Genomic DNA, 26,870 nt, shown 5'->3' on the forward strand with positions numbered 1-26,870 from the left:
TTTGATCAGAGTTAAATTTATTGCCATAAAGCACTTTCCTTATCTTACATGCTTTTAATTAACATTGGTCCCAGATGCCAACAAACACTGTCCACCATGAGCTTAAAATACAATTGTCTTACTGAAGATTTTAATAGGAAAGGAATTAATTATATACCAAAAGAATTGCAAAATTATCTTTAGAATATTATTTTATTTTTTAAGTAAAAATATATATACACACGCAAGTAAACTGTTTTACACTTTAAAAAATAAAAATGAAGTCTGAACACTGACTTTCCTTAGAAATTCTTCCAAGTCTAACTCGCTCAGCCTCTGGGAATCAGCAGGACTGAGTCTTCCAGTTACTGACAAAGGGGAGAATACACATTTGTCCATTAAATCTGGAAATCTCAACTTGCAAAACTTTTCTCAGTTTTAATATTAATCTCTAAGCATTTCAGTATGATTGCAAATAAACCAGTATGTTAAATCAGCTGGTAACAAGTACAGTGTACGTGGAGACAGACTGTAGTGTCTGAGCAAAATCCTCCCATCCATCCACAGCTTCCCAAACAAAGATTATAAAAACTGCTGGGAAGGAAATTTGGTGATAATTTACTGCTACCTGATATGTCTTGTCCCATTCATTTTCCTCAGCAATTGGTCCTTCCGTTGATCTCATATAGAGATAAAAATGAAGAAGGTAAGAGCAGAGAAAAGGTCCAGCAGATGAAGGAGAGAGCACAAGCATCATGTGAAACTGGCAGACAAGGAATGTTAGGAAAATAACTCTAGAAACCTTCTTCCACTTCAGGCTAAAACTGATCAAATGCATTGAACAAAAAATACAGTGTGCCATGAAGTAAGGAAGAAAAAATAAATTAAAAATTTCACCTTTCCCTCAAATAAAGGGAAACTGTACAGGAAAATTGAATGTCTTTTTAAAAAGTTACAAGACTAGTTGTACAAGTCTTATTTCTAAGAACTGCAGGAAGATTGCACACAGTAATGATTTTCAAAGACAAGATGACCACAACTTAGCTTTGAACTGTCCCTTCCTGGCAGAGAGGACATTGAGTGTTCCAGGCCACAGACAGTTTTAGAGTGCACTCTGCATGAGTAGCTCCGGGAAAAACACAAATCTGGATGCAAAAGTTCTGGCAGTGGATTCATCTGCTAACACACAGCCAATGTGTCCTCAAGTTTCTGAAGCTTCAGAAAAAGAAACATGCCTGGGGACCTGTTTCTTCTTCACACAGCTTTATTTTTAAATACTCATTTCTGTTCGGTGAGAACTGTACAGCCTCGACTATTTTAAAAACCTTGAACAGTATGCTGTACGACATACACTACTATAAAAAATGAACCAAATAATGTTACTCCACTGAGTAAGTGGAACTCATGCACACGCACACACGCACACACAAAATGATCGTGTAAATAGCGGAGTTAAGGGATTTATAAATAGCAAAATCTTTGAATAAAGTATATACATTTTTAGGCTTTTTCTATAAACATATATATATAGTGCTCCTAGGAGAGACAAGGTAACTGTGTTCTACATCACAACTTAGAACATAAGATTAATTGATGTTACTCTAAAGGCCTTTGAGATTTTTTCTTACGTATTTATACCCTCCACAGTTAACACTTCCAAAGATGTCTTTTCACATTAGTTCCTCTTTCAATATACAAGACCATTTTACGTTACAGCTCAACAGCCTGCAGAGCAGGAACAGGAAAGATGGCACTGCATGCTCAAACAGTAAGTGCGAAGACAATGTAGAGCTTGTCTGTGGAGTGTGCTGCACTTCACCAAGAGAGCTACAAATGGAGCACAAGAAACTGCTCCAGACACCATCCTAAACGCAACCCACCATCTGCAGCCATGCCAAGGGCCTTTAGATCCACACCAATAAAATACTATTTCAAGATACACTGCTCTCACAAAGGGAGTAACATTTTGTTTCAACAGTAAGACAATTATAGGTTAATAGACTACCATAACATAACACAGGTAGGGCCAGGCACCATATCATTCTGAGAACCTCCTGTAAAGTACTGTGCACTCAATTTCTACTTCTTTAAGGATTATTTTAATGTGAAATGAGTATGTTCAGTACCCATCAAAAGCACTCATCATTTCATAAGGTCAAGCTAACAGCTAACAATGACCAACTCAAACAACTCTGCATTAGCAGTAACCGTATCCATCCAAAAAAACCCCACTAAACTGATGATACTCAGAAAAAAATACCAAAGGGCTCACATTAATTGTGAGTAATTTTTCAACTAAATTCACTTTTAAAACCCCATACTACTCTGTTTAACTACTTTTGGAACATGTTTCACATGGAACAAATGGTGGTGAATTTAAATAGAAACAACAAATCCAAAAACCCCACTCATAAAATTACCATGGGTTGGACAATCATGATTAGCAAGCACTCCACTGCTTACATGGGTTTTGATAGTCTTTGCTCAAATAAAAACTCTCATCCTTACTATTCTGAGAAAAAAAAAAAAAGTGTTTTTTAAAGTTACAGTTCAGAAATCCTGAATACAAAACACATGGATGCAATGGAACTAGTGTCCCCCCAATCCGTCTTGGGTTAAAGCATGTTTCACACCAAACTGAGCAACAGTTGTCCCTTTAAAACATCCAAGGGTCAAAATTAGGCTGGTCACACATTATTCTGCCTTCCTTAGGGACATCAATGAGATTAAAAGTGGAATGTACTGAGGTTATCCACTTTAAAAATCCCATGCTTTGGTGGGACTACCCTCTTATTATTAGAAATTCATTTCACATGCTCTATGTTCAATAACTACTGCGTGTCACGCAAAAGACAGTTTTCCACATTTAGAATTGCTCACAATGAAGCCCTGAGGTAACCGCCTTTTTTCCAGGCAACAGTAATACAGTTCCTTTTGACAATTAATCATCCTTTTACAACCTACACTAGAATATGCAACTTTAAGCAGTCAATATTGAATATCAGTTGTTCCCAAAGATGGGATCTGTCCAGGTTTTTGCTGTTGCTGTTGTTTGTTTGTTTTTAGGATAAAGACTCAGCTGAACGGGCTAATTTGGGAGCAGTATCTTCTAAAGAAGCTTCAACTGAATTCCCCAGGTCTCCATTTTCATGTCCATCAATACTTGGCTTCTTATCAAACACTGCAAGTTAAAAAGAAATTTGATTTAAGGAAAGAAGCAATCTTGGGAAGAACAGATCAGTGATCCTTGTTTCAAAAGCTGGAATGTTTGCTGAAATGACCACTAAAATAAAAGCGGACAGGTTTTAGAACACAGTATGGCAGGAAAATAGGAACTGTTTCTTTGCTTTTCTGATTTAAAAAATGTATCTAAAAAACACCAACATGAAGTGTGAAGGGGAATTAACGACTCTTAGTCAGAGGTAGGAAAAGGTAAGAATAAATCTGAATTTCAACCTTTGGGAAAAGATGACCATGAAAAAAGTTCATCAGTTAATTTAGTTAATTCAGTTGTTTCTAAGTAAACCAGGCCAAACAGTAAGGGACCAACTAGATGAAGTGACAGTCTATTAGTAGGTTAATTGAATTGACAGCAGATTAATTTTACCGTGAATATGAAAAGTGTATTTTCCAGAAATTGGTCTGCATATTGAGACTTCAGAATTGAACTGCATGTAACACATTTTAGAAGGTTTACCTTGTGAGGGTTTGACATCCACATTTGCATCTTTCCTATTAGAACTTGAATTTGCACCTTCTTCCAATTCATCAAGATATAAACGGTAACGGTGTCCACTCTCATCCTCATATTCCACGTTTTCATCATCCGAATCAACCTCTGGAGCAACGTATACTACTTCAAATTCGATTTCACCTCTCTAAAATGCAGCCAAAAAACACAAATCTACTTACTACTGCATAGCTACCCAGCAGGATTACCAAGATGAGCTAGGCTACTAAAACAAATACATTTTACTCTTGCAAACACATTTACAGTTGTGTTGAATATTTTGGATAGATATCTGAGTTAAGTTCTTACTGACTAAAGTAGAACAGTTCTATAGCTAAGCTTTACCAAAACTACCCATATTTCTTGTATGCCAGTACATTTCAAACAGTGATAAAGAGGAAGTTTTCTGATAAATGAAGCATACCTGTTAACTGTCTGAAAATGAGAAGTAAACCAGGAAGAAGATTCTAGACCACAAAGCATATGAGAAACATTGTTTGGCTGGAGCTGTTCAGTCGTAAGAGTAAAGCACATGTCACTAAATAGTTATTTCTGTAGGACAGTGTAGTAAATTGGTTTTCATCAGCCTAACTGCATAATGATTAGTCAATACATGTTTAACTGAACCACTACTGACCCAGCATTTTTTTGTCCTTAAATTGCAAAACATAAGAGGATTAAGTGTAAGGTGATAGAGCCTTGAGAATCACTGTCGCTTAGCATTACACTGTCCTTAACAGGAAATATTAAAATTCAATGTAATTCAATGGGCAGAATGCAGGAAGCACCTAAATGTGCCTATGGATAACAGGTCCAAACTGACCTGTTGGGAAAGAATAGTTACAGCTTCTTTATGCTTGGCATCTCTTAGATTAACTCCATTTACTGCCAGAATAGCATCACCAACATGGAGTCCACCACATCGATCAGCAGGCTGCCCAGGATGAATTTCAGAGATCAGTATTGGAACACCATGCTCCTTCCCACCCTATTAAAAAAAAAAGGCAAATTATAATTAACTGGGATGCCTTTTAATATAAAATTGGCATTCAGATAATAGTTCCTAAAGTACTTATTTCAACTTCTATCTTAGAAAATTAGAAATCATTCTTCAAACAAGGAATGTTTAAGAATGCGTGAGCTGCTTCCCTTAATTCTTCTCTCTACAGAAGAATGGAAAATTTTGAATCTGTACTCAAAGCACACAATTCTCAATACAAATAAAACTATAAAATCATATACAAACCAATGAAAAGCTGAAAACCTCACCAAAAAAAAAGCGTATCAGGCACCATACTAACTTGCAAGAAACAGTATTCATATTTAGACTAGAAGTATAATAGTCAAAAATTTCCAAATTTGTTGCAAAAAGTTTACACAGCTTTTGTTAGGTGAGAGATGCCAATACAGATATTTTAAAAAAAGTTATAGTCACAACATCTAAGCTTTTGAAGCCAGGTCTCAGATTGTCTCTGCTCTTCTAAATACTTACACCTGGAATGACAACTGGCTAATCTGCTAAAGTGTCTATACCCTACACAGAAGTCAAAATCCTAACTTTAACATAAAGTAGCAATTATCTATTTCCTAATCTATCAAAATGAGTCTTTATGTTTGATGACCATAGTTATGGATTTGTGTATGCTTTTTTCATTTATTCTAACCACACATTTACTGACCCATGTATTTTACAGAATTAGAAATACAAACTTGAATTTCTGCTTCTGTGTCATAGAAAATAAATGCAAATATTTACTGTGATTGAAATTCCTAGTCCTTCATGGTCTTCTTTAACTAGCAAAACTTTTCTGATTGGACCAACACCTTGACTCTTCTTTAAGGCATCAGGATCCTAGTTTGATAAAAAAAAAACCAAAACATAGCACAAACATAAATGTGTGACCCAAAACCTGATGCATTTCAGCAGTTTGATTTTTTTTTTTTAATTATATACAGGCAGTGTCATGAGCAACAGAGTTTTAGACTAGCTCCAGGCAGGACAAACTTAAGAGTGTCCCTTGACAGAAAGGGAATGAAATCAGGAAAGATTCCTCATTATGCACTCCTTACGAGAATAATTATTTAAATTACTTCACTGCTGATTAATGCACAACACAGAACTTAACTTCAAAAGAAGGAAATCAGCCACATATTAAAAACACTAAGGGACTACATGAAGTGCTGATCACTGTTGAAATGCTGTATGATGTAAACTCATCTTAAAAGTAACCAAATGACAGAAGATGATGTAATATACTCCCAAGAGGTTGCTTGCTTGCGTTTATTTTTACTGTAATAAAAATAAACCACACCAAAAGCCATTGAACATAAATCTAAGAGAGACTAAATAAATCAAGGTTTGTTTTTTCCTTTTGTTAAGTCACTGACGCCGTTACACATACCTTTAAAATCACAAATACATGTATTTGTCCATCTATGTTTTATATGCAATTAGCAAAATAAGCAGGAAGATCCATCTGACCAACTAAGGCATTTAGAACAGGTCAAAGTAAAGCACTTCGTTGAAAATGTCTGGGTTTATGTACTGAACACTGGGGTGATTAACAGGGCTGTGCCAAGTTGGGTGTGTTCTACCAAAGATACCCACAGTGAATTGCTGTTTAAAGGTTTCGCTTTAAATAGTACATTCAGGAGGAAAAAAAAAAAAAAACCTACAAATAATTATTTTACAAAGTGTCAATTTATCTAGCCTTTCAAGAAAAGAAATTAAAATCAATTTCAGTTCAATCTAATACTACAAACATTATTCTTGGGTTTTTATCAATAAGTTAGATCCACCTTGTGAAACCTAGGTTATAAAATTCTGCTGTTAAATTTGTATTTATATAATTTTCCGTGGTCATTTAGAGGGATATGCTATTCAGCATGAAACTGCCCTTCAGCATACAAAAGAACAACATTATTTACAAGTGACATTTGAAATAACCCACAACACTGAAGCGAAAACAATCACAGAGATGAAGAAGTAACTCATGTCTGGCAATCATGGAGGAATGGCTCATCTTTTCAACTTACATGTCCTGGTGGTGCTTGCATTGGTCGTTTGAGATCATTGCGACCCCGACAAGCTCTAATAACAGTTTTGTGGCGGTGAAGGTGTATTTCTGCTTCCAGCTGATTCCACAGCTTGTCATGAGCAGGTCCCTTCATATCCCGGCCCAGTAACTGAATCTGCTGGACCCTACATAGTGACAAAGAGAAGAGAACAATGAAAAAGCAATGCACTGTAGGGCTCATACACCTCATGTGGCTACAGCACATGATCACACAGCAACCGGAGCAAGAACCCTGGGGATTTTTGTTCTTCCTTTTGTTAATTAACTGGAAAAGTGAGGCTTTTCCTACCCAGTCTTAACCTTGAACCTGCCTCTGGGGATGCAAAGGAAGGAAACAACAACAGCAAACATCTTATGCTAGGGGACATGGATTGACTTCACATACCTTCCAGCCAGCTCCTTATCTAAATACTTGGCTGCTAATCTTGCTCCATAAACCTCAGCCTGAAGCACAGCTATGTGTCTACGGAGGGCTTCATTCTCCTTCCTCAGCAACTTCACCTCAGCTTCCAGCTGAGCTTCTTTCACTTTTTCCTTCTTGTTAGCTTCAAGTTCTCTCTCCTTTACAATGACAAAAAAAAAAAAAAAAAAAACAAAAAACAAAAACAAAAAAACAAAAAAACAAAACAAAAAAAAAAACAACAAAACAAAAAACAAAAACAAAAAAATAAAACAAAAAAGTTAAAAAGCTTTTATCCAAGTTAATAATGAAAGAACACTTACTGTTTCTGCATACACAATCTGAAATTATTTTCCTGTGTACAAGACACGCATGCAGGAAAAGAAATTTAAAAAAAAAGGAAAGCAGAGAGTCTGGCACTACAGCTAGTGGTTTGCATACTAACCTACACAAAGGCGGCAAAATTTAAATAGCCTGAATATCATCCTTACATTTTCTTGTCTTGCAAATAGGAGATTCAAAGTTAAGCAATACTATTTTTAAAATTACAGAGTATCTATGAAGCTACTAAATATTTCAATTTAACTAAATTCTTTAACTATTATTATGATCGTGGTAACACAGAAATGTAAGTCCGTATGTCCTTAAAATGACAATGATTTTCATGCAAACAACCAAGAAATGTCCAGCCAGAGACATTTCCAGATTAGAGTCTGAAGACCACATAAATAAAGCCAAGGATTCTACACATGAAGATGCCCACCCTGACAAAACTAAAAGAAAATTAGTGCAAAATTAAAAAAAAACAAACAACAACAAACAATGACCAAACAAAACAAAATTAAAGCCCACACTAAAACTACACTTTAAGCATGCTATCTCCCTGTGCTTCTCTCCCTGAAAAAGGAATTATGGAAATATAAATTGGTTCCTCATTACTCCATCCCAAGTGTACAGAAACTGCACGATGATTACCTTTTCTAATACCAGGATAGTGGTGCAAAAGGAATTAGATTGCTAATCTACAAAACCTACTTTAAGGAGAGCGTGCTTGATAACTTGTATCTTTTATATCTTGCTCTGCATCCCTTTTACAAAGCGGAGGAAAACTCCCACCACAAACCAGGGAAACAGTAAAGACACAAGGTCTAATACTGTTTCATTTTAAAAATGGCTGCCAAGTGAAACAGCAATAAAAATTAAGTTCACCATAACACATTTTTGAAAACATCTGGAGTACCCAAAAACCTATTCTCTCTACCTCTGCCAATTACAATGTTAAACAAACAAAACCAGAAAGTGCTACTGAAGAAGCAACAGGACAGAGACAAAATTTTACAGAACTGGCAAGACAAATCTGTTATCAAACTGTGCATATGCCATTCACTATTCCAAGCCTGGATATCAAACCATTAATACGGTCAATATTATCACATTTGAGAAATTACACAACGTTGGTCCTTCCAAATGGAGTTATTTTCACAACAGATATACAGAGGCATTTACTGACTTTGCCAGAAAGTCAACTCTGAATTTGATAGACTCTGCTGCCTCCCTCATCTGTTAAATACTTTAATCAGTTTAGAAAAAGAGAGTACACACCTATGTACATGTTGGTCAAGAATTGCCCAGCACAGTGCTCAAGAGAAGGAGCTCAAAGATTGCTTGAAATCACTGGCATTTCTCTTCCTGCAATTCCCATGATGACCCACCTTCAGATCAAGTTTGGCTCCATAGGCATGTTAGAAAACATGTCACACAAAGCCACTTCTGGTCTCTGCCCTTTGAGTTGGGGCTGTCTTGTGAGAATGACTCTGCAGCAAACTCTTTCTGAACTGCAGGATCACTCCTAAGCCAAGAATTATGACTAATCTACATTTCAAGAACAGGAGTTTCTAAGATTATACATGTTTTTCTATTATTATTTTGGTGTTGGACTATTTTCATATTACAAGAACTCAAGAGTGCCACCATGCTGCTTTGTCTCTGCTACACACTCGAGGAGTAAGAAAGGTCACAATTCAGACTTAACACCTGTTTTACAGTAGCTACACAAAGTCTGTATACAAACACAGTGTTCCTGTTTGCTCTGTTCCTATTATCAATATTGCATTAAGCTGATCTAAATAGTAATATAGGCCCCTTGTTTGTCCATTTTTAGAACATCTTTTATTTGACAAATATAAAAAGACAAAGACTAGAATTTAAGATAGGCATATTCCAACCTCCCTCAAAAAACTGAATTGCTGAAGTGATCAAAGATTTTTGATTACAACAGCAAATTTCATGCAGGAAGCCAAATGTTACGTTTCTACTCAGGATCACTTTTAGCCATGCATTTTGAAAGTTACAGCTAAAATACAAGGCAAATGCAATCCCACAAAATGGTTTTCTTCCTATTTTCTCTATTATTATGACTGCTCTTTTGTGACACAGGTGCAAAATTACACCCAGAATGTCTCCAGCAATATGGACAGTATGGACTGTCTCCAACTAATCACCACATATTAAAAAAAAAAAGAAAGAAAAAAAAATTAAAAGCTTTGCAATACAGAATCTCTGAAGATGTCCTGAAAGAGCATGTCCTGTTTTGAATGATTTGACAAAAGTCTGAAAAATGTTTAAAGAAATCAAGGAAGTTAAGTTACAGAAGTTTCATGCTTTCTAGTGCTGACAGTATGGCATAGGTTCTGGTAACAGAAAATGTATTTTCTGTTGGTAATATTAAAAAAAAAAAGTTACAGCAAGGTTGAAGACTAAAGCTTACAGTTAACAGCTAGCCTGTGGCTCTTCACAAAACCAAATACTGAGTAATTATAATGAAGCATGTAACATAATAAAAGTAGAAAAGCTTTTTAAAAACCTTTCAACTGTATCACTGTGAAAAGATAAAAGTCAAGTTTGCTTCACTTTTTCTTTATATCTATGTACTGTTGAATTCATATGCTTTTGACTGTTACACCAGCCAGTAAACCATATTAAATCATGTCCATGAAAAAAATAAGAGGAAAAAAGGTAAGGTTGACAGGATTTCTAAAAAATACAACATGCAGAATACTTCATATTACACTCATAGATCTTTACAGTGTTTAAGCTTTAGTAATTGTACAACACCTTAACATTTTTTGAGCTACTGCCAGAACAATCTTTCAGAACATCAAGTTGCCAGATACCACTCCAAACTAGCTGTAGGAATAATAAACAGAACACATAGAGAATTAGGAAAGAGGACACTAGATCTAGAAAAGAAAAACTAAAATGCAAAGGAAATTCTTTACAGAACAACTTGCCAACTGTTGGGAAGAAGGAACAAGCCAGATCTGTTTTGCCAGTTTCTGAGGCCAACATATATATAAGTTGTTGCACAAAACAAAAGCACTGCTTAAATATAAAAAAAAAAATTGGCAATCAACATACTTACCATTTCATCCACAGAAAGGACAGACTTAAGACAGAAGAAAAGAGTTCCATAATTAGAGAAACAAGTAATAGGAACTTCAAGAAAATGCAAAAACATAAATTACTTACTCCAAAAGGACTTCACCAGCAGACTGTATTTCATTAGATGGCATAAAGAACAAGTACACTGCAACAATTCTATTTAGCAATAACTTAGGTATTTTGTAGTGAAAATTATTAAAAATCTTATTAAAAACCTAACTTTAGTATAGTATTTAAAACAATACCTTCTCCTAACATACCAAGAATCTCTATAAAGAATAGCAAGATACACAATATACATGAAAGAATCACAGAAAATCCATTCTGTAATATAAAATTATACAAGTAATACATTTTTTCCTTTCAGAAAGAACAACATAATATGAGTTGTAAGAGGGACACAAAGGACAGAAGTATCAGAAAAGGCAGCAAGTGCAAGAATGAAAAAAAAATCCAACTAGGCAACTTCATACTCTCACGGAGTTATTACGATTGCACTAAGAAGATTCCCAACTCCTAAAAACAGATCTGACCTAAACTACACAATTATCAATGGCTTAGCAATCTAAACATTTTAAAATGTCCCAGGTCACCACTATGTATGGTTTTACAGAGCATACATTTATGCTAGGAGTCTAAAGAGTCTACATACAAAATAAGAGTGTCTGTCCCACAAGAAAGCAGGAAGTCAGTCAGTAGAGCTTTATTTCCCCATTGCACATTGTATTGACACAGGTCTTCTTTGTCCTCAGAGACCTTATGACTGCCAGAAGGTCAGCACAACAATTTCATTTACCCAAACATCAGAGGTCCCATTTTATTGTCATTTAAGTGGCCTCAGCTTTGTTTGCTCTGCTTTGCAAACTTTCATAGCCTTCTTTATCCAAAGAGTTTAAAGTTGAGTTTCTCTCCATTAAAACTATGAATTCCCCAAAGGCGAAGTAAAACAAACTCAAAACACTAGTCCTCATATTTATAAAAAGGAAAAACGAAAGGAAATTAAGCAGAGAATATCAGTCTAAGGTGTTAATAATGTTCAGTCTCAACACAGATAAACCTGAACCAATGTATGTAAAACGTATTTATTGTCACCTGTGGGAAAAAGACTGCTATCAATAGCATAGAAATTTAATATACCTTTAGAAACCATTTATAACAAGGTAATGAGAAACAAAAAGCTTAAAAGTATTAGTCTCTGTGTTAGAAGTAAATCTAAGAAAATTTGGGGATCAAAATCACTCACAGTAATGTGTTAACTTAAAAAATCTTCTACATGTAAACCTGCAGCTTAATACTTAAAAAATGCTGATGATATTTAACTAATTTATTTAAAAGCCATGAGAATTATTTGGAGCTCTAAATAAACTTCACCCTACTGTAGCCATAATTCAGTACAGCATAAATTATGTGTGGACAATCCAGAAAATGCTGCTCTTATACTGAATATACAACTACGTAGCCCTAGGAAGACAGTTCTAATCAATTACAGCTTTTGAATTGGAAACACAAAGAATTTGTGTTACTCCTGTTGTTCAGTGATTAGCCTAGACATCCTTTAATACTTGTAGTCTACTGCTGTGTTTTACTGTACGTTAATTAATGAGACAAAATAGCAAAAGAGATTACCCTAATGTTCCACGTATGTTGGGAGTAGGTATCTGCAACCAAACTGTGAAGGAATTTTAGGAAGTCAGAGATAGACTTTGATTCACACCAATGGTTAGAAACCACATGTATACAACACTACTCTACATTTTTAATTTAGAAAGTCATGGTATTAGAGCCTGAATCTGTGGTGTGGCTTGTAACAAGGCAGTCTGTGCTTGGGCTATCAGTCAATGCCAACTAACTGCACAGATTAATTGTTGTTAACTTTAGATGGGCTTTGTCAAGGTCTGAGTTTTAAAAAATATGTAGTTTACGGAGTGCTTCTACTAAAGTCTTCTTCTATTATCTTTTGCATAAAAGATATAGTCTTTTGCAAATTCAGTCTTCAGAAAAGCTTTCTAAACCAAAAAACATATTTTACTTTTAGAAACCACTAAAAATAGTTTATTTTAAAAAAAAACCTTCTTAAATCCTTATTTTTTATTCTGGTATTATTCACCTTGTTTTTAATGGTTTCTAACAACCAACTATAAATGTTATTTAAAAGCAAAAAAGTTAATACTTTTAACATGAATATTTGTAATTTGTTTATTCACACCTTCCAAGGAAGAACTTCAGCCAGGAGAGAGAGAAGAATAATATAATCAAACACTCAAGCTGCCATACTCACCAGCTTTGCCTTAATAGCCCCAGAGTCAACATTCTGACCAGTCTTGGCATGTAGCTGAAGCTGAACAGCGTGGAGCTGCAAAAGCTGATCGTGCACTTCCTTCTCCAACACTGCTTTCTCTGCCTGTGTTTCTGTCAGTTCAGACTTCAGATCAACCAGCTGTGCCTGTGAAGATATAATCCACCAATCCAAGATATAATGAGAGCAAGGATTAAATGGGGTCACAGAACTGTGACACATAACAGCATTTGCTGGTACATGGATGCTGTACATGGTGGAATGCAGGTTAAGAATACCTGCTGTCACTCATTCCTCTGTAGCCCAGCTTTAAAACCGGATCATTTGCAGGATCTTCTCCCCAACTTGCACAAAACTCATATAGCCAAAGAACCAGCATCAAACGACCATACTGCCAAGAGTAACAACAGCTGAGCTTTCCCTCTTGCAGACAATACCATGTGCTGCTGATGTCCTCTCCAAAACAAGGCAATGGCATTAAAACTATGTAGAATTTACACCCATAACAATATAAACCCAATTTTAAATGGTAAAATTATTAAATCTTACCAAAAAAAATTGCTCAAAGCAATGACAGTTATTTATCCAATGCCAAAGTCAAGTAATCCTATTTACAGCTGGTCCATTTTCAACAGTTTAACTGATATATATCAAATTAGTTGGGCAAACCAGAAGCCATGAAATGCCTCTAAAATGCCTATGGTAGAAAATGAGAAGTAGTTATTAACATTTTAAAAACAGTTTACATGTAGGGTTTATGTTACAGAGCAGAAATCTGTAATGAAAGAACAAATACTAACGTGTTTACAAAGTTACTTGTTATCCAATTTCACCTAGCATTTTATAAGATAAGCTATATTTAGATAAGCTTTAAAGCTATGATTTACCAAAAAACCCCACAGCATATGATTGCAGGGGGTTTTTAGGTAAATTCCCAGAGAATGTTTTTGCATCCAAAAGATTTGGAACTAAAGACCAAAATGAAAAGGTGACTAATTCTTTAAAAATGCCCTTTCGTATTAAAGCATAGCATTTTAGGTATTTTAACAACATTATACTAACATTCAAATTTACAGTGAAACTCAACTTGCAAGGCAACTCGGTATAAAACATCTGCATCTGTTAATGAAAAAAAGGCAGGAAGGATTTGATTATCAGTGGGGAGGATCTACCGGGTCTAACTTTAGGTATATAAATTAGACAAACAGCCTCCTCAAGCTCCCACAGTAATTCAGAGATAAGCAGGTACTTCCAGAGGTGATTCAGAGCACCCAGAGCACAACTGATGAGATGGATCAAGCCAACCTCCAGCATGTGGCTGCCAAGAAGAAAAATCTCCCTTCCTGCCTCTTGCTTATGCCCTTTAGTCACACATCTCTGGGACTGAACAGAGCAGAACTACCTCCCCCTGGCCCTTGAGGCAGAGCCTCAGCAGATCAGGCCAGCACTTACTTTTTGCCAAAGAAATGGAGCTGCATGCATTTTCACCTTCCAACTGCCAGAATAGCAAAAAAACAAAACAAAACAAAACAAAAACGCTTGAAAAATTTGCAATCCCTTGCTGAACTCTAAAACAGAAATTGCCTTTTACAGTAAGATGATACTTAAAATACTATAAAGCCAAATAATTTCAGAGAAATTAGCTGCTTACAAAGCTGCATTGTTGTCCCCAGTGACCAGCCACAGTTAAAGTCTCTCTGCTGTGGTTTACCTGTCCTCTAAGAAAAGCAGACACACACCTGAACCAACACAGCAAATGAAAATATCACCAGTATAAAGGCTGATGATACAGTACAGAGCAGATAACAAAGACCTTAATAATGAAGGCACCATTTGACTCAGTCACAATTTCACAAAATAACAATATTCTGTTATTTTTACATACTGAATATATTAAGCCTACTTTTGAAAAAATAAGACCACTACTGTCATGCTCCTTTCTAACAGCTAACATGCTGACTTTTATTGCTTTTTTATACACATACACATGCTTTCTCATCTACTCTAATTCAAAAGACCTGTAGAATGGCAAAGTGGCAGAACAGCTAAATTAGACCAATTTAATATTGTCCAGCGTCACCTAACAGAGAAGGGCAATCACAGTTCTGGTGGGAAGAAAAAACAAGTTTATTTCCCTGTGCAAATAACAAAGCAGCCAGAATGATGGCCACCAGCTTTGCAGAGTGAATGATGCCTCAAGAGTACAAAAAAAACTTGTCAAATGCATAATAAAAATTAAAAATAGTTCTCTGCATGTAACCTAACATTCAAATTCATATCCTGCTGCTTTAATCACAGAATCATTGAATCACATGGGTTGAGAATGGCCTGGGTTGAGAGGGATCTTAAAGACCTGGTTCCAATCCTCCTGCTTTGGACAGGGACACCTTGCACAAGACCAGGTTGCTTCACAACGTGGCCTTGAACACTTCCAGAAATGGGGCATTCCAGACAACCTGTTCCAGTGCATCACCACACTCACAATAAAGAATTTTTTCCTATTATCTAACCTAAACATACCCAGTTTGAAACCACTCCCCCTCGCTCTGTCACTACATGCTCTTGTAAAAAGTCCCTCTCCCATCCTCCTTCTCACCTCCCTTCAGGTACTGTAAGGCCTGGATAAATAAAGAGCACAAAATTTAAAAAAAAAAAAAAAAAAAAAAAAGACAAAATGAGAAATGGTAAGAGCATATATCATGGAATTAATCTGTTTGCACATTATGAAATGTCATATATCCATCCCCAGGAACAGATGCAGGCACAAGAGTCACACAAAATGCAAACACAGCAAGCTGCTTTCATATCCTGTGACCTACTTCTATGAAGGCTGACAAATCTTTACATTACTTCACAGAAGTCCTGCCATTCTCAGCTTGGCCAGCTCACTTAATTTTCCTTTGTATTACTCCTACTAGCACTGTTTTTTTATCCAAATTCTCCCAATTTGTTAAAAAGAAAACACATGAAAAGACTGTTGGAAATGCAACCTCTCTATCTTCAATTTTGGAAGCTACTCAATGAAAACCAGGGATGGGGCAGAGACAGCAGATGAAATCATGAGCACAAACAAGGACTATCAGTAAGGCTATTCCTTCCCAGAGCACCATTCACTGCATGAGGCAGGGCTCTGCAGGAAAAGCTGGTCCCAGATAATATTATATTTCAATTTCTATAAACATAATAGGATAAATGTAAGGATAATCTAATGCTGCACAAGCAACTGTACTAATCCTTTAATTTGGATGTACTCTCCAATAAGACTGTCAAAGAGATGTCATGTATTTTAGTGGTCACCTGCAACTACCCTAGAATTTGCAGAGAAGTCAGCTGGGGGCAGAAGTTACAAAACATTCACCCACAGGAGACCACTGAGCTTCATGGTTAGGTGAGTTCAGGAAGAGCCACCAAACAACAAAACCAGAACAGAAACTTTGAACGGGGAACAATGAGGGGTAGAGGTTGAAGAGAAGGTAGTGTGTTCACTCCTCTTAACTGTAACCTGCTGATTCAGCCAACCCTTCTGGGCAGAATACCACCGTGCAGATCAGCAATTACCAACCACCAGCAAGCACCACATTGCAAGGTTACACCTTAAGTTTGTCCCTGCTCCCTCGTTTTGCCTCTGCCCCAGCCAACAAACAGCAAACAGCATGACCAGACTGTGGTCATGGAAGCAGCATTTAATCATGAAAACCTACTCCTAACCACACATGAATAAAGCAGGCAGGACATGAAGCTGCTGCTTCAGATTATTGCCACAGGCTATTTCTAAATTCTAAATAAAAGTGCACAATTCCAGTAAACTGGAGATCTTGGTCAAATTCACCAAATAGTAAAATTCAGCATTAATCTTCCACACAATATAACATCCAGATGATACCAGAAAAATGGTTTAGAAAGGCTAACTAAACATTTAGTCAATTTTGGGACACATTTTTGCCATTTATCTGGTATTTTGCATTTCTCAAAGGTCTTACAGCTATGAAAATCAAATGCCAGATTCAACTAAAATAACTCAAGGATTTATAACCTACTCTTTTTATTCCCATAGGAGATAAAAGAAAAGAAATAATGGCATTAAGCAATTAATATTTCTCCCACAGAACATGTCAAAAATTTAAAAAAATAAAAAATTTCTAGGCAAACGAGCCCAGACGATGTCCTATTTTTAATCAACAGTTCTTATTTCCTGTTCAAGCAGATCAAAAAAGTGACTTTGTTACAATTATCTTATACTGAATATGTATGTATTTTAACCTGGCAACAACATAAATGCCATCGTAAATGCTGGGGTTAATTGCATTTATAGTCATGGAGTTCTTAAAATCTTAACTAGTGGTTTTCATCAGGAGTCTTAGAAGAAAATATTAGCATTTAGGCCTGTCCCAATTAATTATTATAATATTTTTCATATGATGGTCTGGACTCTCATTTGTACATTTTCCACAGGAAAGTGACTATTAGTTCTTCTAACAGAGCAGTTAGAATAACTAATCAAAAATAATTTATTTCTATTAGATCTCAGAGACATACCCAAAGTTCTTCTACTAAGTTTATACACTGTAAAGAACAAGAATGTAGACCTTGCCCTGAACAACTTACAATGTAAATACATCAAAGGAAGAATTAACAAATGTAACAAAGAAGTACAAATACAGAGGTACTTTTGCATAGAAGTGCACAACAGGAAGCAGACAGATGCTAAAACCACAAGTTACGTATGACTGCTCAGAAGCATCACTGCTTGAATGAGGCACTAGAAGATGGCAATACTGCAACCTCTGAAGATCTAAAGCATGAGGGAACAACACACAGAAACTGAGAAACTTCAGAAAGTGGGATGATGGTGACTTACATACCATGGTGACAGGAAACAACCTCCACCACTGATAGGGAAAGCAGTTGCAGGGGGGTGAGGGGCAAACTGAGAGACGGCATCATTAGATAAAGTAACGACAATGGGTTTAGCTTTGGACAAATCTTTTTTCATTTTCTGAGCTATCACTGCAGTAATTTCTGCAATAAAGATGAGTGTTTCATTTGAGTAAATAGATATAAAAGATATTTCACTTACCCATTGCCCAGACACAAGCACACAAAGTGGGGCCAAGATGAGTTAGGAAGCTGGATTACAGGCCTGCATATTACTAGGGCAAGACAGTGGTATTACTCACCACGCCAAACAAAAATGAGAGGAAGACCTGAATTACCTCCAAGTGTAATGAATGCACTTCTCAGTATATGAATTTCTAGCTCAAAAAAAAGTCTAAACATAATTCAAACATAGTAGAAAACCCAAATTTTTCATCAAAGAGAAGCTAGATTCATACAAAAGTATCCATTACCAGCCTCAAGTGACTAAAAGTCATTAGCCAAGCACTCATCAAATGCCTTTAGTTTTTGTTTAATTTCAGGCCTTTAGGGTACACCTAATTCATTCTTATGCCAAGCCTTCTAAACTGATAAAGGTCTGAAAACTGTCTTTCTAAAGATTATTTTTTTCACCAGATAATCTCTGATTGCCAGAAGCTAGAAATTAATTTCAGATTTTTTTAGTTACCTGAACAAGGCTATCTAGTGCCATCTTTTTATCTGTATGTCTACATTTCTCCCTATTTCACCTTCATTCCCTGTTGATTTGAACTGAATTAATTCTCAAGATACAAATGAATCTATTAAAAGGGTAAAGGTGTGTATCATAGAAGTTCCTACAACATTCAACTTTTACACTAAATGACTGCTAGTAGAATGACAGGTAAGAGCCTTTTCAGAGGGAGAAGTGGGAAGAGTCAGATCTTTAGCTAATTAGTTTAATCCACACAGTGACAGAAGCCGACAGCCTGGCTGGTGCACAGGCAGCACACGTTCGATTCTGAGCTAAAGACTGAGCTGCTGTTTCCTGTCCAGCCAACTAACCAAAAAAAATATGCAGGGATGAAAAGGCAAAGGAAAGTTTGTGATGTGCAAACTCCCAGATCATGCAACGGAATAGGAACTGCCTGAATCAGAAGGTCTTAATGACTTGACTCAACACTTCCATTCCCCACAAATCACAAGGCTTCCAAGCTCCATTGATTCTACTATCATAGAACACCTCTGGTGTACATATATATATTTAATAGCTAATTTTAAAGGACAGGTCCTTATGTATCTTGCTATGGGATCAAACCAAAATTCACAGACAAATCAAGTTTATGAGGTACTTTTATTTCCTCAGTGGCATGTCCGTATGTAATTTATACAAGACTCCATAAAGTTTACCCACATACGCGTTTATGTATTTCAACATTCACTCCTGATCAGGACTATTAACCTTCTGATTTAAAGGTTGGAGGACCCAGGACCATGAAACACAATAGATCAGACTATAATGCTGCAAATACTCTGCGCCTTCTGTCCCAGCATACGTGCAAAAAAAGTATAAATATCAAGGTATGACACTAGCATATTTGCTTACCATTTCATTCTGGTGGCATTTTTTTAAAGACAGGAACATCAATTAAAGGCAAATGCAGGCAAAAAATGAAAATCTTTAATTATGCTTTACAAACAATGAAATCATTACTCCTCAGTGTTCCCATAATATTACACAAGTGCAGGACAGAAAACAATTTTTCAGAACGTGACAGCTGCAGCTCCTACAGCCCACAGATACACACTCAGACTCCAGATACACAACAGAGCCTGGTCTGCACAGCCCACATACTGCCAAGTTTCCATGGGGTCCCCTAACTTTGCATCAGCCCCTTGATGTGAAGTAGCCAGAGCTCTTAATTAGTACCTTTCTCTAATTCCTTGAAGAAAGGATTGTCTCCATTACCTCACCAGTATCACTTCACCACTCTGCCTACAGCTCCCCAAAAGACAAGAACATTCTATTCAGTCTTGACTATTTCATTCTACTAAGCAGCGTTTGCTGCAATTTGTCACACAACCCTATTAAGTTTAGTGGACTGCTTTGAATGAGAAACCATGGAACTGAGCAGAGTCCTGTTTAATCTCATGGTACTCCCACAAAACTCAACAACATGATAGCACTGCAGAAAATGAGACTCTGAATAGATGACACACTTGGAAGCCATATTCTTTATGATAACCCTCCCCCAATTTCCCCACAGTGCTTACCACTTGTCAAACACGAAAATGTTTCAAGATGTTATTGGAAAACTGTAGTGACAGATTATTAGATTACAGTAAAACCTTTTGTTATTATTATGACCCCAAAGAGGACCTCTGGGACTTCAATTTTGAGCTAATGCTAAATTTAACAAAACAGTCTTTTATCATGTGGCTAGTAAGAACATGAACAACAAAATTTATGACTGATGATTCCCTAAATAAACAGTATGGCAGTGTAGCTATGTAAGTAGTCTCAGTAAAAAATGCAGTGTATTATACTGAAGACACCAATGAATCATCAATCAATTTAATCCACTTTTATTATGTCCCATACAGAAGACAAAGGACATAAAACAAATGAGTTGCTCCATTTCTCAGGTTCTATTCTTGTCCTGACAGAACATTCAGGGTCAGCAAATTAAAAGGATGCAAAGCAACACTCCTACATTTTTATCTTCTCTGCGTAAAACCATTCTGGACATCTAATTATCTGCACACTTTTCCTCCCAGCAATTAAAGGATAAGAAATAATACCACACCTTAAATAAAGCATCTTAAAAATTTGGTTTCCATTTACATAAATGAATACGCCCACCAACATTTTTACGCCTGTGACTGATCTCTTTCACCTCTAACATTAAAATACCAGCTATTGTTTCTTGCAACCGTTTTACTTTGTGCTTGACTGTTTTATTCTGTTAACACTTACTTACAGAAGAACAACTTTTTCTTTTAAATCACTTTGCTGACAGGGACAAATTTCTGACTTCCTCACAATGACTATTTTTGTTTAGGTTGCTCATGCTTCTAGCTGCTTATCAGGAAGACATAAATCTGTTCTTAGAAGTCATATAGATCGTTTTATTATTCTCATTATTTTGAAATCCATACTACCTATGCAACATAACTCAGAAAAAAATCCTAAAAAATATAAATAATATACTGGTTTCCTATCACTTTCTCTTTGGCAGCTCCCAACAAATGAGACAGAAAACACTTTACCACAGAGATACTGAAAATTAAGTAGGCTAGTTAAATTTGTATAGAAATATACAGGCTTCGGATACAAGAAATATTAATTAAGTAGAGGCATAATTGTAATTAAAAAGGGCATAATGATTCTGATAGAAATTCTGTGTATCACACTAACAACAACTTAGTATATAAGCTGACTGGAAGAATGAATGTAAATCTCTTATTTCCTGAATATGCGAAAAATGCTCACATTTTAGGATATCAAATTAGCTGGACCAAATTTCACTCCACTGATATTTAAAAAAAAAACCATACTCTATCTAGTTCCAACAGATTTCTATTTCGAAAGAGAAAAAGTATTAAAAGTCCAATAAATAAAATAATACTTCAGTAACTACTGGAAATATTAATGACATTTGAAAAAAGTAAATAAGCTATTGCAAATATTCTATGTGTATGTATATACATACCTTACACGGACAAAAATATATCTTGGTCTTCAACAAGTTCATTTCTCACTGTAAAATAAAGGAGGAAGGCAAAAAAAAAAATCCAGACAGACCTTCCTAAGAAGGTGTATGGTCCTACCCTGATTAAAGCACTGCCAAACAACAGAGCAGGATGTCGGCAGTGTGTCCCGTAAGATGGACTTGTATGCTTATGGAAAGTCACCATACACATAAAGCCACCTACATTTAGCTTTTCCAGTTTGCAGTTGGGGTTTTATATATATTACATCTTCATACTACCCACATCATTCTGTATGTGCTTTAACTGACCAGGCTACACTTACAGAAGAGTTCAGCTTATAGAAACATGTTCCTCTAAACATGCTGATTCCAGCCTAATTACAGACATAAAACTACATTTAACTACTCAGACATACATGTTTCCTTAGCTTTAGCATATACACAGGCTTAACACATCTGCCAAGATACAGGGTGTGCTCCACCAAACATTCCTTTCCAGCTTGTTCATTTAAAATTGCAGAATCAGATTGGCAGCCAAAGTGCCAGAGTTAAAGTCAAGCTCAGTTTTCACTGGCACATTGACCTACTTCTTCTGTTTCTACAAAACTGAGGATATGCACAATTTTTGTTTTTTGAACTCGACATTTAGACAATGTCATAGTCAAGTGACAGTCAAACAGGAAAAACAAAACCTATGAACTGCTTCTCAGTTAAACATTTCCTAAAACCTCACACACTGAGCACCAGCCTGCATCTGCTGATTTATATGCTTTTCCAACAGAGAGACACAAATAATCACCTTTAAAAATGTCTGTCATCAGTTCTAAAAGACTGAGACCCTCGCTATCGTACTAACAAGATACACTTCTCCATTTGTTCATAATGAAACGAGGCTGATCTCAGAAAAGACAGTGGCTTGTATCACCAAACACCTTCTTTTTTCTCCTCTTTGACAAGCTACTTAATTCAACTCTGTCCTACTGTGACCAGCAGGAAAATTATGAAAACAAATCCTCCCGCCAACATATCATTAGTTTAATTTAAGACTGTAAAGATTATTAGCACACTAGTAGATTTATAAACTTTCACCACCCTAAGCATAAATAAATTTATTTGCATATATCCCCTGTGCATCTGAAATACCTTCAGGCTCCTTCTAAAAATAACCTGGCCCAGAACTGCTAACAGATAGCTGCCTCTTTGGAAACTACTGTCTTCCTGGAACACTTCTTTCACTATCCAGGAACATCCTCCATACAATATTTTACCTAGACTCCTCTCTCTAGCAGTAGATATACAGCAAGATGGCAACAATTTTTTGGGGAACTCCTACAGCAGGAGTTTCCATCCACCAAACCTCAAGCGGTGCCTCTTAAAAGTGATTGTACCAATCAGAGAATGTGTATGAAACTGATAAAGTGAATAAAGCCTGAACTGCATCTCTTTATTCTTGCCTGCAATGTTATAATAAGACTCAATGATTTTGGTTATTAAAGAAAAGGTATCTTTAAACAACAGAATGACATTGGTAACTTTTTGTTGTTTTCCTTTATGAAATAATATTGCTTATTCAGTAAGGGAAATGCAGCTGCAGGAGTATAGACAGACTTAGATTCAGTCCAAGTATTATTTTAATCCAAATAAAGGATTTATTTGAATCATTTTAATATTTCCCCAGATGGATCTAATTTATTGTCTTGAATAAGTGTACGTAAGTAAGCTATTAGAGAGGACATTTTTGTGACTGTGACAAAAGCTTTGTATTAAAATGTACAAGCAGTATGAAGTTACAATGGTGAGTTCTTAAGAAATTATTGCAATCTTAAAAGTTACAGGAAATACAGTAACTCATATTATAAAAAAGAAGTAAAATCACCAATCACATCCTAAATGCCAGTATTGATGTCAGTGATTTCTTGCAAAATATGCCATTTTACTCTTTCCTGTTGGTCACTGGGACTTTTGACCAGAAATCTGTGCACGTAAGAAGCCAAGACACTTATTTTCAACAGAGCAGCTCCATCTTTTGGAGATTTTAAATGGCAGGTTTCATTTCAAGTTTTTGACTCCAATAAATATGAGGTCCTAAAATTAACAACCTTCAAGGCAATACTAGAGTCTTCTAAAGGCCTATTCGAAAGATAAAAACTCCTTTATATGTATGAGGCCTAATAATACTCACAGTAATAAAAATACTTTGCGAAGTAAGATATTTTTTATTCACTTCCAAAGCACTCAGTCTAGATTATCAGTATCATTTTATCAAACAATTACCACAAGCGTGTAGATATAAACAATAATCTTGCCAATTATTAATAACTAACTGGGCTCCTTTGCTCTTCAGCTTCTAAGAGATTTAGGCAGAGATCTTCAGTTTTTTTAGGTGCTCCTGATAATTTTAATTAGATACAAAAAAACCTTTCAGGATCTGAGTTACATAATTTCCTTTCAAAATATTTAAGCTTGAAACAACCTTTCCAAGAAATCCATTCTCTTAAAGTCACTTGGTTTACAGGCCCATACACAACCCACCATGCCTGTGCAATATGCAATAAATTCTGATTATCTACCAGAAACTCACAGATGTCATTTTACTATACCCATACTTCATGAAGCCTATTTTATAGGTTTCTAGGTTGGTACTGTATGTGTGTGTGTGTGTATCTCACCCCAATACTGAAACATATAAGACAGCATATCAACATAAACACAGAGGAACATAAACATCACTGCAATAAGCATTCTGGTGAAATAGAGTGAGATGAAAAAAACTTCTAGTTTAACGAGATCTTTGTTCTACTCTGAACAACCCTGCTCCACTGTAAAATTCCACAGGTTCTTTTGCATAACAATGTCTTCATACCAGGAAGAAACCTGATTAAAACCAAAGACAATCTACTTTACTTCCTACTGAAAGGCACGCCTTCTGAAACGTCTTTAGAAGAGCACATTACTGCCTGAAGACTCTAAAATTCTTTTCTCATTATAAGTGTAACACAAAGGACTGAAAGAAGGGAATTCTCTCTATTGAAGCTCTTACAAGGCCTATATTTTCACGGTGTCTCAGAATTTCCCTTCTTACTCCTATACCCTTACAAGTTAAAAGAACAAGCAACAGAAATCTAAAAAGTACAACCTAAAAGAGACAATGAAGAAAATGGAAGGCTTTAGCCCAAGGAAAAGGAGGTAACTAAGGAAGGAACATCAAAAGCCTTCTAATAGTAATTAAAAGACAAGAGGACAGCACAAATACCTAACACCAAAACCAAAGATATTCGGGTTGGATAGATATAAAATGACCATGAAGTTCTCCAGAACCTCCTTTCAGAGCACTCCAACTCTCCCAAAGGCCATAGGACCTGCAGTCCTGCCTCTCTGCAGCATCAGAACCAGATAACTTGGCTCTGGCTTTTCTCCCAGCCTGACTGAAGCTCTGTATCAGGCATGAAGAAAATCTTCCAACAGAAAGGCCACTTATTATTCTCCTCGCAGAATATGCGACCCCTGCTATTATTTTCAGTTACAAAGCTTGGCAGAGAGCTATTTGATCCACTCTGAAGTGTGAAGGAACAAGAGGACCTGTCAAAGTCCATCCCCAATCCACTTTTCTGTTTCCTTTACAAGGAAAAGAGGAGAAAAAAGAAGGAACAATATCCTCATTTTGACTATTGACTCCAAGCTCTAAGCACCTTGATCTTGTCTTTACCCTTTGTTTTACAAGTTTTTTCCAAATTCACAGAATCTAGGAATCAATTAGGCTGGATAAGAACTCTGGCATCATCAAATCCAACCTGTGACCAAACACCACCACGGCAACCAGACTAAGTCTTTCCTTAAACACCTCTAGGGACGGCGACTCCATCACCGCCCTCGACAGCACATCCCAACGTCAAACCAGCCCTTCTGGGAAGAACTTTTTCCTAACGTCCAACCTAAACCCTCGCAGCACAGCTTAAGGCTCTGTTCTCTCGTCCTGACTCACTTCAAAGAGAAGACCAGTCAGCAGCATCTCTTGCCCAAGATTCCTGCTTTCAACATCACTGAGAACTCCTTTGGCACGCACCGCTCCACGCCAGAGTTGTAATTATCAAACCCAGACGGAGGATGGCCGCGGCCAGGCCCGAATCCTAAAACGCGGGGCCTGGCGAACCTTCCTCAGCTCCTTCGGGGCAGGGAAGGATCAGGAATAACCCCGGGGAGCCCCCGCTGCCCCCGGGGCGGGGCACGGCCACTCCGGCACGTCCGGGGACGCGGCCCCGCTCCCCCCGCGCCGCGGCAGCCCCTCACCTCCAGCTTGTGGTTGATCTGGGACACGGTCTGAGCCTTGTGGCAGAGCTGGGCGAAGCACGAGCTCAGGCTCGTCATCTTCTGCCGCCCCTCGTACGTGATGTCGGCCTGGTCGGGGTCGATCTCGCCCAGCAGCAGGTCCACGTCCACGAACGCCTTGTCGAACTCCTTCTCCAGCACCTCCAGCCAGCGGAACATGGACACCCCGCCGCCCGCCGCCGAGCCGGCCGCGCCCGGATCGCAGGGACCACCGCCCGCCGCCGACATGCTGCCGCCCGCTCCCGTCCCCCGGCACCGCCCGCTCCCGCTCCCGCTCCCGCCCCGCAGGACGCGGCCCCGGCCCCGCTCCCGGCCGCGCTCCCGGGGCAGCCACGCAGGGACGCGCGTGCGCGGCAGCGCGGGGCCGCCTGGCGGTGTGGCAGGCAGCGCCGGCCGAGCGCCGAGCCAGCGAGCGGCCCGCCCGCGCCGGCAGGGGGCGCTGCGGCCGGCCCGAGCTGGGTGTGAGGGGAAGGGGCCGGGACTGTCCCGCGTCCTGCCCTGTCACCGTGTCCTCCTCTGTCACCGTGTCCTCCCCTGTCCCGTGTCCTCCTCCTGTCCCAGTGTTCTCCTCTGTCCCCGTGTCCTCCCCTGTCACCGTGTCCTCCCCTGTCCCCGCGTCCCTCCTGCGCCCTGCCCGGCCACTGGGAGCGTATTATTGTGTATCCTCGGGCATATTATTGCAATCGTGGCCATTTTTATGTTGACGTACAGTCCATACAGACCTTTCCTAAATTGGCCCGTAGTAAAGAATATGTACATACTGAAGAAAAAGAATGCGGACCTTGCCCTGAACAACTTACAATGTAAATACATCAAAGGAAGAATTAACAAATGTAACAAAGAAGTAAGATTACAGAGGTATCTGTGCATAGAAGTGCACAAAAGGAAGCAGACATGCTAAAACCACAACTTCGCTCAGAAGCATCACTGCTTGAATGAGGCACTAGAAGATGGCAATACTGCAACCTCTGAAGATCTAAAGCATGAGAGAACAACACACAAAAACTGAGAAACTTCAGAAAGTGGGATGATGGTGACTTACACACCATGGTGA

General features: G+C 37.6%; 1 protein-coding gene and 1 long non-coding RNA gene across 4 annotated transcripts in view; one reads left to right on the top strand and one right to left on the bottom strand.

Moving 5' to 3' along the window:
- Positions 1 to 26,057, bottom strand: GOPC (golgi associated PDZ and coiled-coil motif containing). 2 transcript variants are annotated; one of them, XM_066315292.1, is made up of 9 exons: positions 25,778 to 26,057; positions 12,906 to 13,070; positions 10,608 to 10,631; positions 7,172 to 7,347; positions 6,746 to 6,911; positions 5,466 to 5,561; positions 4,533 to 4,697; positions 3,677 to 3,857; positions 1 to 3,160 (listed from the first exon to the last, which is right to left on the bottom strand). In XM_066315292.1, exons 1-9 carry the CDS (start codon positions 26,042 to 26,044, stop codon positions 3,042 to 3,044), a joined length of 1,359 nt encoding a protein of 452 aa, XP_066171389.1. In that variant the 5' UTR covers positions 26,045 to 26,057; the 3' UTR covers positions 1 to 3,041. The 2 variants fall into 2 exon arrangements, with proteins under 2 accessions (XP_066171389.1, XP_066171390.1); XM_066315293.1 differs by lacking the exon at positions 10,608 to 10,631.
- The window catches only part of LOC136359053 (uncharacterized), a 945,479-nt gene that overhangs the window by 716,920 nt on the left and 201,689 nt on the right, over positions 1 to 26,870 (top strand). The gene's annotated exons all lie outside the window — the stretch shown is intronic.

This window comes from Sylvia atricapilla, chromosome 3 (genome assembly GCF_009819655.1).
Source record: "Sylvia atricapilla isolate bSylAtr1 chromosome 3, bSylAtr1.pri, whole genome shotgun sequence".
NCBI lineage: Eukaryota > Metazoa > Chordata > Aves > Passeriformes > Sylviidae > Sylvia > Sylvia atricapilla.

Coding starts and splice junctions, on each gene's coding strand:
- GOPC (XM_066315292.1), bottom strand. CDS start 26,044: ATGTCGGCGGCGGGCGGTGGTCCCTGCGATCCGGGCGCGGCCGGCTCG. Junction 13,071..25,777: donor AGATCAACCACAAGCTGGAG/GTGAGGGGCTGC, acceptor ATATCTTCACAG/GCACAGCTGGTTGATCTGAA. Junction 7,348..10,607: donor TCCTTTCTGTGGATGAAATG/GTAAGTATGTTG, acceptor GTCATTGTAAAG/GAGAGAGAACTTGAAGCTAA.